Below are 12008 nucleotides of genomic sequence, written 5' to 3'. Positions count from 1 at the left end.
ATATTCCTGTCCCTCACTTCAGTCCCTTGCCAGGCACGTGCTGGGGCTGCTTTATTGAGCTGCTGCTGAGCATGAAGCGCAGGCTTTGCAGAGGTACAAATCCCTCCACAGCCACCCACCCCCGGAGAGCCCGTGGGGGCCGGGAGGGGTCTCAGGAAATGGGAGCTTCTCCCCTCCGCGGGCAGCAGGGTGGGAGGTTTAGGAGGCGCCTGTTAACTCAGGATTTGCAAATGGATGAGGCACATGTGCATTTGTGTGTGCCTCTGTGTGTGTACATGTGAGCGTCACTGCGGGGCGTGTGTGTGTGCAGGTGTGTGTGCTATGTGCGGTACCAGGAGAGGGGAAGCAGCGGGCACTGCCCACATGTGCACCAGGCCCAGGCCCAGCACCGCCAGGCAGGTCCGTGGTGACACTTGGTCCAGCCCGTTGTCCCCGCAGTCCCGTCACTCCTCCCTGCGCACAAAGGGGCTCAGGCCGAGCGCAGCGGTGGCCCCAGGAACCGCTCTGCGCTCCCAGCCCCGCGCCCTGCCCGCGGGAGCCCTCACCCCCAGGGCAGACATCGGAGAGGCCTGAGGCTCTGGCCCCAGGCGCTCGGGGCTTGCCAGGACCCTGCGCCAGGGCTGTCCCTGCGCTTCGCTGCCAGCCCCGGGACTCAAGGTCGAAGGTCGTCCCGGGCCGGGGACACCCGCAGGCCAGGCCGGACCCCGGCGCCCACAGCCCCCGCGCCCAGCACCTTGCCCCGGGGAGCAAACACCCTGGCTGCCGCGGCAACGGTGCTGCTGCCCCCAGCGCGACATCACAGTCCCCAGCCCAACTGTCAGCCCGGCCCCGCCCAGTGCGCTCGGGCGTCGGCGCAGCCAGGCGCACGGCCCCGCCCCGGTCTGGTCCTCGGTGCCGGCAGGGGTCGCTGAGCCGCTCTTAGCTGTGTGGTGGTGAGCGTATCCCTTAGAGAGCTCCTTAGTGCGATACTTTGATAGTTCAGTGGCTTATTACTTCAGTAGTTCATCTGTGTGTTTGTTAGTTAGGTACTTAGTTGGGTCATTAGATAGTTTGTTAGCTTATTACTTTATTCATTAGTTAGATAGTTAGTTCCCTAGTTCAGTAGCGCAGTAGTTAGTTAGTTACTTAGTTAGGTTGGTAGTTAGTTCCCTGTAGTCCCCCACCCGAGCGGCGGGAGCGCGCGCCTGTGGGAGCCGTCAGTGCCCTTTCTGGCTCAGGCGAGGGCACCCCGGGGACACCCGCGGGCCCGGCAGGGGGATTTTGGGCGATGGGGCGGTGGGCGGCAGGGGCTCAGGCGGTGCCAGGCCCAGGCCGCGGCCCCGTGCCTCGTCCCTGCTCTCGCCAGCCCGGCTCCTCTCTCCTCCTCCAGCGCAGGGCTGTGTTTCTTGCAGATGCTGCGGCGCGAGAAGCTGCCCCCGCTGCGCCTGCGCCCCAGCAACGCGGGTGAGGTCTGGGCACGGCCCCCAGGGCAGCAGTGCGGGGTGGGCGGCGCGGGCGGCTCCAGGCCCGTGGGACATCCCCTCCCAGCAGGGTTTGCCTGGCAGGCCAAGCCCCCGCTGTCCCCGGTCCAACCTGCACAGCCCCGGCTCCGTGCCCCCAGCCGTCCCCCTGCTCCGCACCAGCAAGGTCCCGGGCAGGGTGGGCCTCTGCTCCCAGGCAGGGTGGGCCACACGGGCTGTGGGACCCCTGTCCTCACAGCGGTGCTCAGTCCCCACAGCCTGATGCTCAGCCCTCATCTCCCCCCACACCAGATGCCCCGCTGGGCGCAGGCAGGTCGGCAGCAGGAAGACTCCCCCAAGTTAAGGGCACTGCGCGTTTACCTCCCCTGGGGGCAGACCAGGAGAGGAGGGAGCCTGCACCCGGTGAGTTGGGGTCCAGCCTGAGCTGTGGGAGGGCTTGTGTGGTTGCGTGGGGAGGGGGCAAGGTCTCTGCATGGGGGCACCCCCTCTCCCTCCTCAGCCTCCATTCCTAGGGGCCGACCTGATCCAGCCCCCCGGCACTTTCTTCCACCCTCCACATGCCTGTTTGCACCAGGAGACCCCTCCCCAGCCGTACTGCCCCTCATCCCCTTGTCCCCTGGGACCGTGCCCCCGTCAGGGGCATTTGCATGTCAGGCGACCAGCCACGTGACTGGGGTCTCTCCTGGACCTGCTCCCTGGGGACTCCCACCCGACCCCTGTGGAGGAAGGCCCTGCCCTGGCGGCTCGCAGGACTCCTGGCAGGTGCCCCCACGCGCTGTGCCCAGAGGGGCTGGCCGCCCTGCGCCCTGGCAGCAGAGTGGGTCCAGCTGACGCGCGGCCCCTTGTCTCCCCGCAGGACCAGGAGCAGTGCCGGGGGGAAGTGGAGGGGTGGGGGAGACCCTGCCAGCTGTGCGGGGCAGCTCTGCCAGGGGCCAGATGTGGCCGGACCCTCCCGCTGCCGTGAGTCTCTCCCCTGCCCAGAGGTGCTGGGGGCTGATCTGGGGTCAGGGGTCTCTCACCAGGTGCACTTTGCCCCCCCACCCCCACGCACTGCACGACACCCCAGGGAGAGTCTCGCTCTCTGCCGACTCCACGGGCCCTGGAAGAATAAGGGAGGGGGTCGTGGGCTCACCCCCGATCACAGGGACAGTCCTTCCCAAACCGGAGTGTCTGAGGGGACCTGGGACCCTGAGCGGGGTGGTGGGGGCTCAGCTGTCATGGGTGGTAACAACTGACCCCTGGCACCCCTGGGGCCCAGGTCTGTGAGCCTGCCTGGCCCCAGGGCTATGGGGGCCGCCATCCCTGCACCCTGGGGAGATGGGGAACTCGCTGCCCAGGGCAGCCCATCGCCCAGCAGCTCTTTCCTTCCCCAGGCGGAGAAACCCCATGGCGGGCAGCGCCGTCAGCAGGTGAGCGGGACCCCGGCGGGCTGGGGGCTGTGAGGGAGACCAAGTGGGCTGGGCGATGGCCGCATGGATGGGTGGACCAGAGGGACAAGTCTGGGGCTGGGCTGGGGGATGGCGGGGAAATGCAGGGCCCGAGGGACAGATGGGGGCAAGAGGTAGCTGCGTGTGCAGACAGACGGCGGTGGCGTGACGTCTCTCCAACCCGCGCTGTCTCGTTTGCTGCAGCTGGAGCTGGAGGCGCTTCGGGCCCGGCTGGCACAGGCAGAGCAGCACATAGAGATCGTCCTGTCCTGGTAGGTGTGGGGCTGGGCAGGGAGCTGGCTGTTCCCGTTGTGTGGCCCAGGGCTCGGGGCACAAGCCCAGGGGCCATCCCACCTTCCGTGCATGTCTCTCCATGGGGAAGGGGAGTTTTCTGGGACGTCGCCATCAGTGTCTCTGAGCCCAGAAATGTTTTCTGTCTCCACAGCGCACGGCAACGGGAGGAGCGGCTCCGGGTGACTTTGCGTGGGGCGCAGGCCAGCAGGGCCGTGGGGCAGGGGTGGGAAGAGGGTGAGGCCAGGCTTGGCCAGGCTGGGGGACATCCCAGAGGATGCTGGAGCTGGGAGCAGGGTCCCGACACATGGCGTGTGGGGAGAGGAGGGTCCTGCTGGGTGCGCAGGGAGGTAGCGCTGGTGGGTGCGGGGCCCGATACGCTGGGCGCAGGCATGGGCAGGCTCTGAGGGGCTGGGGGGATTCTCGTGCAGGCCCAGGTGGAGGCGCTGAGGAGCCAGAACCTCTTCCTGGTGCTGGCCCTCAAGGCCCAGAGAGAGCAGGACCTGGATCTGGATGACAGCCCCATGGAGGTGAGCCGCTCTGCACGCCCCTGTCCCAGAGTACAAGGAGTGTGTGTGTGCCTGTGTGTGCACAGGGCAAGCCTGGACCCTGCTGTGCCAGCCCCGCAGTGGAGGGGACAGGGGGCTGCCCTGGCTCCGTGGGTGGAGGGTTTGTGTGCGCAGTGCTGGGCACCACGTGAGCTGTGTGGATGTCACAGTGGGACCAGTGGGGTGACAGGTCTGTGCTGCACTGACATCTCCTGCTCCCTGGATTGCTGTCCCCCAGCCTCCCCCGATAGTCCACCATGTGCCAGGTCTGGGCCCACAGGCTGGATTTTCATTTCATTACCATTTTCCTTGCTCATTTGCAACAGACTCCCATGGACATGGAGGGGTTGGCGGAGGAGTGCTGGCCGCCCTGGCGGGGGTAAGTGGGGGACAGGGAGGGGAGGGTGAGGTGCGGGGCTGTCCTGGGTAGCTGGTGGGCTCTGGGCCAGGGTATGGGGCGTTGCAAGTGGTGCTGTTTGCAGGGAAGGGGAGTACGTCCGTCTCTGGTGCTGGTGAGGATGAATTCAGTCCAGGACCCATTTCTGACCAGTTCCTTTTTGTGCAACCAGGAGCATCAGCCCCCGCCTGGAAATGGAGGCAGGGTCCCATGAGGACAGGGGGACCCAGTGCAACCTGCCCCTGTATGTAGAGGCCAGCACCCAGGCCGAGGGCCCTGGGCACAACCATGCCGGCACCCAGACCAGGGCCCTCTGCGTGTCTGAGATGGGGTGCCAGACCGAACCCCCGCCCGTGACGGATGCAAGCAGTCAGACAAAGGTTGGCCAACGTCGAAAACGACCAGGACAAGAGGAGAGGTACGGTGCTCTTTGTTGGGTTAGTTTGTGAGAAGTTCTCACATACAGAAGTTCTTCCTTATGTCTGAGGTAGATCTGCTCTCTGTCACTTTGTGGCCATTACTCCTACTTACCCCAAGGGGCACCCTGGTAAATAGAGCATCTCCTATTTCTTTCTGCCCCCCACAACTCATCGGGGAACCAGTTTACATGGGAGGGATACGTGCCTCATACGGTTGCGACACACAGGGGATGCCCGGGCAGTGGACACAAAATGCAGACTTGACATATAAAATGGAAACTTGACATGACTTTGGTTCACTTACAAACACAGGCCTAAACCATACAATATCCATATGAAACCATAAAAATCAATACAAACCTGATAATAATACAATATAAAACAGTGGATATCCAAAACCAAAATCTTGCTACCCAAATACAAATCTTTAAAGCTTATCCTACATCATAGCTTCCTCATACTTATCTATAGCGAATAGAGAGGGAGAGAAAAAGTCAGAAATGTTTCCGATAGGGGAGTGAATGCAATAAAATAAAAGAAAAACTGGGGGTTTTGCTACAGGGGAGATTTTTACCCTTACCGTAAAGAAGGTCTTCCTGAAAATCTAATGTAAATATGCTCTGTCAGTTTGTGCCCATTATTTCTAGTTATCCCAAGGGCACCCTGGTAAATAGAGTATCTTCTATTTCTTTCTGCCCCCCGCCACCTCCTGATGAATTTGTTGATGGCTACAGGTCACCTCGCAGCCTTCCTTTGCAGAGGCTGAAGAGATCCAGGTCCCTCAATCTCTGTAGGACCTTTGCTGCAGGCCGTGAACCATATGAGTGGCCCTCCTCTGGACCACCTCAGGCTTATCCACGTCCCTCTTCAAGGGTGGTGCCCAAAACTGGATGCAGTTTTCCAGCTGCCCTTACAGTGTCACCTCCACAAACCTGTTTGTGATGCACCTGCTAATGTATGATAGACTGTGGTTAGCTTTGCTTATCACTTTGTCACACTGACGACTCAAGTTCATCTTGGAGTCGACTATAAGCCCAAGATCCTACTCTGCTGCTGTGCTGCTTAGAAAGTCATCTGCCAGGTTGTAAGTGTGACGCTGACTCTTTCTCCCTAGGTGCACCTCTTAGCACTTGACTTTATTAAACTGCATCCTATTCTGTCCATGATCCATCTCTAACCAGTTACTTCTTGTGGAATTAGGAGCAGATTCCCCTCCCAGACGATGGACACAGGGACTGAGGCCAGCCTGGCTGTCAGCAGAGAGGCCAGCACCCAGGTAGAGGGCCCCTGGCATGCAGACACGTGCACACAGACCGGGGCCGTTTGCCTGGCAGAGGTGGGGTGCCAGGCTGGCCCAGGGCCCACATTTCAGGCAAGCACCCAAACCGAGGGGCAACACAGTCCAAAATGGAAAAGACAGGGGGAAAGGTATGATGTTTTTCCTAGTGTTACCTTGTGAGCATGGGATTTGCATGAGGAGCAGAGGGAGGGCTGGAGCCAGGACTCAGCTCCTGGTCCTGGGAAGGCTCTCGCAGGTTGGGAGAAGGAGGGGTTGAGGGTCTGGACCCCGGGTTCCTTCCCAGCTCTGGAGGCCTCCGGAGATAATAGGTTAGTAAAGGGGAAATGACTAGTGTGTCTTCAGTAAGTCCCTTTGACCACAAGTCCGTCCAGCGCCCTGTGTGTCTAGGTGGGGCAGGGCTGGGGCAGGGGGTCGCGAGCCCCGGGCTCCCTGTGCTGGGAGCCCTCACCGTCGTGTATATCCAGAGTGCACCCAGGAACCAGAGCTAGGCCCAGCAGCACAGGGGGAGGAAGGGAGATGGGTCCGGCAGGGCTCCCAGGGCCGGTCGCTGGGACCGGGGCAGTGGTGGAGAGAGGGGAGGCTGGGGCATGGGCTGGTGGGAGTGGCAGGGCCTGGGGGTTTGGGGTGTCTGCGAGGTGACCAGCGTCTCTGCCTCCCACCCCCAGTGCGGACACAGTGACAGAGGGGAGGAGGCGAAGGTGGGCAGCAGTGAGAAGGTGAGTGTCCCCTTGCACCAGGCAAGAGGGGTGCCCTCCCCCAGCCCACATGATGATCGGGTGCCTCCTGCCTCCAGGCCGCTCAGGATGACCCATCCTGCCTCTCTTGCCAGGGCTCTAGTGCCCCATAAGGACCAGCTATCTTCCATTTTGGCCCCTAATTGCCCACCTCTGGGCCCAAGGACCCTGCTGCCAGGGCTTCACCCCGGGTTTGCAGGTCAGAGTTTCCGGCCCAGGTCAGGCCTGCTGGGACAGAAAGCCCCACTGATCCATGTGTGAGAACCACGTACTGCTCCCTGCTGGGGAGACTCTCCTTTACGCCGTGGTTGAGGCTTAGCGGGGGGGCCAAGCTCCATCCCATCCCACTCACACTAGTTTCTTCTCGCCTGGCCTGCATCCTACCCAGAGCGTGCCGTGACTCTGCCCCTTCTCCCACAGGCTGGCCAGGATTGTCCAGTGCTGTATTGCCCCCAGCAGATGAACAGCTGAACTCCTCCCCTCCCCACGCACCCCTGTCGTCCCCTCCCTCCATCCTCCCCTGCCTGATCTGGGATGGGCCCACAGGATGCCAGCGTTGGTGATTCTGCCTCTCTGAGCATGTAAGTGCTTTCCTGTTCCTTCTAGGTTTCCACAGCCTCTTCTTTTGTCTCCTTGTCTTGGGCCTCCACACTCCAACTGAGGGGCCATCGTGACCTTAGGGCTTCTTTGGGCTACAAGGAGCCATGTCCTTTGAACATGCCCATAAGCCGGGCAGGCTGCAAGTACACCTGAGCTATAAGGCAAGGAGGATGCACAAGTGTGAACAGCAAAGCAAGCGGCATGGTATGAGCCACTGCTGCATTGCTCTGATTTTACACCTGGTCAGCTTTCTGGCTCTAACTGGAGTGCCCTTGGCCTCGATCTGGACCATCAGATCTGGACTGGACAGACCAGCTTACTGCCATCCGAGTGATGACAAAATTTTGAAAAGGGTTTTAGCTTGGTCCTCCTTTGATCCTTCTGAGTGTACAAGGGTTGACTGGTGCCTTCTGAGTCAGGAGGTGTACTTCCCTGCAGCTGTCTGTCTATGACCGGGGATCCCTTGTCTTGGCGTCCCCACACCTTGGCTGGTGCTTTCAGGAGTAGACCAGCACTCTTCCCTGCCTCAACCTGCCCTTACGTAAGCAGGAAATGCTGCTGTGAGGGGATGCACCAGCGTTCTCGGGGGTGCACATGCACCCCCGAGCACCCTACACATCGCTGCTGTTGGAAGGAGTCACTAGTGTCTCTGCAAAAGAAGGCACTCTTTTAAATTACTTCACAGTGGGTCCGGAGAGAGAGGCACCTGGGGCTTGCACTGGGACACCTGAAACAGGATTGGACACTTTCCAAACAGAATTGGATGCTTTCCCAGCTGCCAAAAAAATCTGGCAGTTTTCCCCAAGCCCACCACACTTGGGGAAACACTGGACACTTTTCCGGCTTCTATAGCATTTAGAAAAAACCTGGAGCCTCAACTCACCACGCCAAGGAGTCCAGCAGGTTCTCAGCACAGACCAAAATACCCAGGGAAGCACCACACTGCTCCCCTGACTGCTGGAGCATCGGGTACCCAAGTGGATGCTCCTCCTCCCAGCTCAGATGCAGCAGGCCCCCCAAATGCACACAAGCCTGTGGAGAAGCCTCCAGCGCTTGTGGGGATGAGAGAGGGCTGCCCAGGGTGATCTGAAGTGGGAAACAGGTGAAGAACTCCAGGACGGTGGCTTCCCCACACCATGTCCCCAACCAGTACGCCTGCGGGCTTGGAGCACCCCAGCAGGAGGCTGGCAGGAAAGCAAGCCTCACTCAGGAGAAGTGGTGCCCACCATGAGGGGGCAGCAGGGCAGGCCCTATGTGGACAGGCGACGGGACCTGAACCTGTTCAGCCCCCACAAGAGAAGGCTGAGGGGGATCTAGTGGCCTGTTACAAACTAGTCAGTGGGGACCAGCAGGCACTGGGGGAGTCCCTGATCCCCCGAGTGCTACCAGGAGTGACTAGAAATAACGGTCACAAGCTGGCAGAGGGTAAATGCAGATTAGACATCAGGAGATGCTATTCCACTGTCAGGGCGGCTAGGATCTGGAACCAACTTGCAAGCAAAGTGGTGCTGGCCCCTACCCTGGGGGTCTTTAAGACAAGGCTTGAGAATCACCTTGCTGGGGTCATTTGACCCCAGGCCTCTTTCCTGCCATGGCAGGGGGTCAGACTTGATGATCTGCTCAGGTCTCTTCCGACCCTCCTAACTGGGAAACTATGAAATGGTGCCATACCTGGCCTAGTGCCTGGGTAGGAAAAACTCATGCAAGAATGGCAACAGGCCTGGAAACAAATGGGCCCGATGGTGGGTGAGTGAGGGGAGCACCAGCATGGGACCAACCCAAGCCTAAAAACGGGATCACACAATAAGGGGACATCCTGGTATTGCCTAGCTGTACCTAACTGGGGAGCAGCAGCAAAGCACCTGAGCTGGCTTATTGCTGTGCACCCTGTAGATCACATGAAGGTTTGACTTTATTTTTCCCAGGACCTGGCAGAAACTGCTCTTACTCGATGTCTTTGTGCAATGGGTAATGGGATTTCCAGCAAAGAAGGGGTCTGTTGTATTTTGAAAAACACAATACTTTCTAGGCTGACATATTAAGAAGCCCCTGATCCTTTAGGAGGTGATCTGCTGGGAGTGAGGGAATGTTGCCCAGTAGGATCCTGGACAGCTTGAATGAGCACAGCAGGGCTAAGCTGAGCCGCGCTGTTTTGCTTTCTCCGAATACGCACTCTGCTGCAACAGGGGGTTGCGGAAATCCCAATGTTAGCGGGGCGCTGCAACTCAAGGCCCAAAGCTTTGGCTCTGGCAACTAGCCCTGCAGCTCCCATTGCCCCCTGCAAACAGGCAGGCATTCATCCCTTGAGCGGGCTGGCGGGGGACACCGGGACACCATTTGAGCTTCTGTTTGAAAGGCTCTGGCTGGAGTGGCAGACGAGCTTGTGTTTTTCTCTTTTGCTGAATATCCTGCTCCAGTTCTTCCCTCTCCTCCCCCAAGCACCAACCCCACACCATCCTTTCCCAAAGTTTAGAGCGATAGGCAAAGTGTCTGCACATGCGTGCAATACACTGGCTACTACCAGTGGGTACGACAGAACTAGCCTGTCCAAGTGCTTTGCGGAAGGGTCTTCATTTTCCTGGGGTGGAAATAACAGGGAATTGATTTCACTCATGCAGGCTTTTCGTTGTGCTGCTTTCTTTTTCTCTCCGGTAGGCAGAAACCTGTCCTCTCAAGCCATCGTCATGAGGTTTCCTTTCTCTATCTGTGAATGATGCTGCATAAATAAAGTTGCACTGTATTTTTGGTTTGGAATTAGCAGGGAATTTTTATACCTTGCAATTACTGTAATTGGAGATAAGTACGTGGTCTCCACTTAAGGTGGAGTCTCCATCTCTTGACATCTTCAAATCAGGACTGGATGTCTTTCTAGTTAACACGCTTTAATGAAACACAGCCTACTGAATTCAATGTAGGAGTGAATTCAAGAGAGGAGTGTCTGCTGGGGACAGCAGCCAAGGGAAGATGCCCCAAACGGTGCCGCCCTGCGTGTCGGCTGCCCGGGGCCCGCGCAGAAAAAAGTGCGGGAATTTCTAGGGCGGACGTCCCGCAGCAGGTGTGAGTTCGTGTCCTGGTGCGAGGACAGGGCAGACAGGTTCTTGGGGTGAATGTGATCTCTTTCATTGCACCAAATAACGAGGTGGGAAAATTGTTCTTGGCAAACTTTCAGGTACAAACTCCCTTAGTTGGGCTGAGGAAGCGTGTGCGGATGGTCTGCGCTGCTCAGGGGGGAGCGGTGAACCAACGCCGGCACAAACGAACGCGCACAGGCGCTCGCTCTCGCGCTCTCTCGCTGGGGTCTCTGGTGCTGCTCTGGACGACTGTGCTTCAAGGGTGCAAAACCCGTAATTCCTCCTCGTGTCTATGGCAGAGTTATGGGTTTCACAGTCCCGAAGCGCAGACGTCCAGAGCAGCGCAGCAATCCCGCGCGTGGGCAGCACTGGCGCACGCACGGGCAGGGGTGCGGCAGGGCTCATCTCCGTCCAACTCTCAGCGTGTGTCTACCGGAGGGAGCGAAGCGCTGTGCCAGTCCCGGCACTGCCCAGGGCTCCTCCCATCGCACCAACCCACAGCCCCGCACAAGCCCCGGGGCTGCTCCACTCCCCGCCGCACACCCAGGCGACACGCGCTGCCCCCCAAGACCCACCTCATCCCCATGCCCAGGCTCCCGAATATGTTCAACAGTACAATTTGAACTCGGGGGAAAAAACAATGGTTAGGGACAGGTGCAAGGGAAGGAAGGCACAGAAGTGACAGGGAAAGACCACGGTGGATGAGAGAATTCTTGTCACGGGATTTGTGGCATTCTCGGGCCCTCTACGCTTTACATGTATCATGAAATTACTGGGTTAAGTTTGAAATTAATTTAGACTGGCTACACATGCAAATGTAGTATCATGCCATAAAAAGGTCCAACCAGCTCTGAAGTTATTGCTGGGAAATATGTAGTAACTATATAGGTGGTTGCTCTCCAGTTGGACCGCGCACATGTAAGTCAGAAGGCCTGTCAGCTGGCTGGACTCCCAGCTGCAGGGGTGCACCATGCACAGCCATGGGTGGGAGGCCCGCAGCTGAAGGGACTCTCAGCCAGCAGTGCCCTGCAGCTGCAGATGCTGGGCCCCTGGCCACTCGAGGCCCCCGGGGTGCATGGTGTGTGCACTGCGGCTGGGGGAGGGAAACAGCTGCCAGAGCTTGCTTCTTGCCAGTGCAGGGGGAGCCGGGGATCAGGCCTCCCCATGACCAGCAACAAGGCACAATGGCATCTAATGCATGGTTTCACAGTCATGCCTCGGGCCATGCATGTGTGGCATGGAAGGAGGTGCGATTCCTTGGATCACATATTAGATCCCATCACGCCTTTACCTGCATGTGTAGCGGGAACCTCAAAGACAGCCTGGCACAGTTCCCAGCCTTGCCAGCCCCGTGTTGGTAGACGGTCCACGTTTTGCAGGCGTGAAGGGGGGTCAGGAGAAGGATGGCTTAAAACTACACAACAGCCCTGTCCCAACTACCCGTCATATTGCCCCCAAACACGAAAAATGCCCTCGCCTGCAACAAGGAAGTGGGGGAAAGGGGGAGGGCGCGGCCAACTGGCGGCTGCAAGGATTGCTCAGAGATACTCAAGAGAGCTGCGCCCACCCCTGCAGAGGACAGCAAACGCGCCGCGGCCCATACCCGTCTGAACATGGCGTAAAAGCTCTTCCTGAGCACGAATGTGGGCTCAGCCTGACCCTGAGCGGGGCCGAGACCCTCTGCCAGGAGCTCACAGGCTTTAGTGCCAGGAGCAGCACGGGGACACCCCGGCGAGAGCCGGGCGCGGGGCAGCCCACCCC

The 12008-nt window shown here is 59.3% G+C and overlaps 1 protein-coding gene across 4 annotated transcripts; it reads left to right on the top strand.

Moving 5' to 3' along the window:
- Window positions 1–1313: 1313 nt before the first annotated feature.
- Window positions 1314–11558, top strand: LOC149851801 (uncharacterized). 4 transcript variants are annotated; one of them, XR_016439542.1, is made up of 13 exons: window positions 1314–1443; window positions 1752–1862; window positions 2317–2420; window positions 2834–2869; window positions 3092–3159; window positions 3333–3360; window positions 3610–3708; window positions 4053–4105; window positions 4296–4541; window positions 5743–5970; window positions 6508–6558; window positions 6997–7157; window positions 9832–11558. XR_016439542.1 is itself a non-coding variant. In XM_090030372.1 (12 exons), the coding sequence occupies exons 1-12, from the start codon at window positions 1392–1394 to the stop codon at window positions 7037–7039; spliced, it is 1119 nt and encodes a 372-aa protein (XP_089886498.1). In that variant the 5' UTR covers window positions 1314–1391; the 3' UTR covers window positions 7040–11558. The 4 variants fall into 4 exon arrangements, 3 of the variants coding, with proteins under 3 accessions (XP_089886498.1, XP_089886499.1, XP_089886500.1); XM_090030372.1 differs by having other exon boundaries at window positions 6997–11558; XM_090030373.1 differs by lacking the exon at window positions 6508–6558 and having other exon boundaries at window positions 6997–11558.
- Window positions 11559–12008: the final 450 nt, after the last annotated feature.

This window comes from Crocodylus siamensis, unplaced genomic scaffold (genome assembly GCF_052110815.1).
Source record: "Crocodylus siamensis isolate JL-2025a unplaced genomic scaffold, ASM5211081v1 HiC_scaffold_178, whole genome shotgun sequence".
Classification (NCBI taxonomy): Eukaryota; Metazoa; Chordata; order Crocodylia; family Crocodylidae; genus Crocodylus; species Crocodylus siamensis.
The sequence above is the reverse complement of the archived record's forward strand: the minus strand, read 5'-3'. Positions and strand labels throughout refer to the sequence as shown.

Bases quoted from the DNA above. Each gene is read 5' to 3' on its own strand.
- LOC149851801 (XM_090030372.1), top strand. From the start codon at position 1,392: ATGCTGCGGCGCGAGAAGCTGCCCCCGCTGCGCCTGCGCCCCAGCAAC. The intron at 2,421-2,833 runs GTGAGTCTCTCC...TTCCTTCCCCAG, and splicing joins GGCCGGACCCTCCCGCTGCC to GCGGAGAAACCCCATGGCGG. The intron at 3,160-3,332 runs GTAGGTGTGGGG...CTGTCTCCACAG, and splicing joins ATAGAGATCGTCCTGTCCTG to CGCACGGCAACGGGAGGAGC.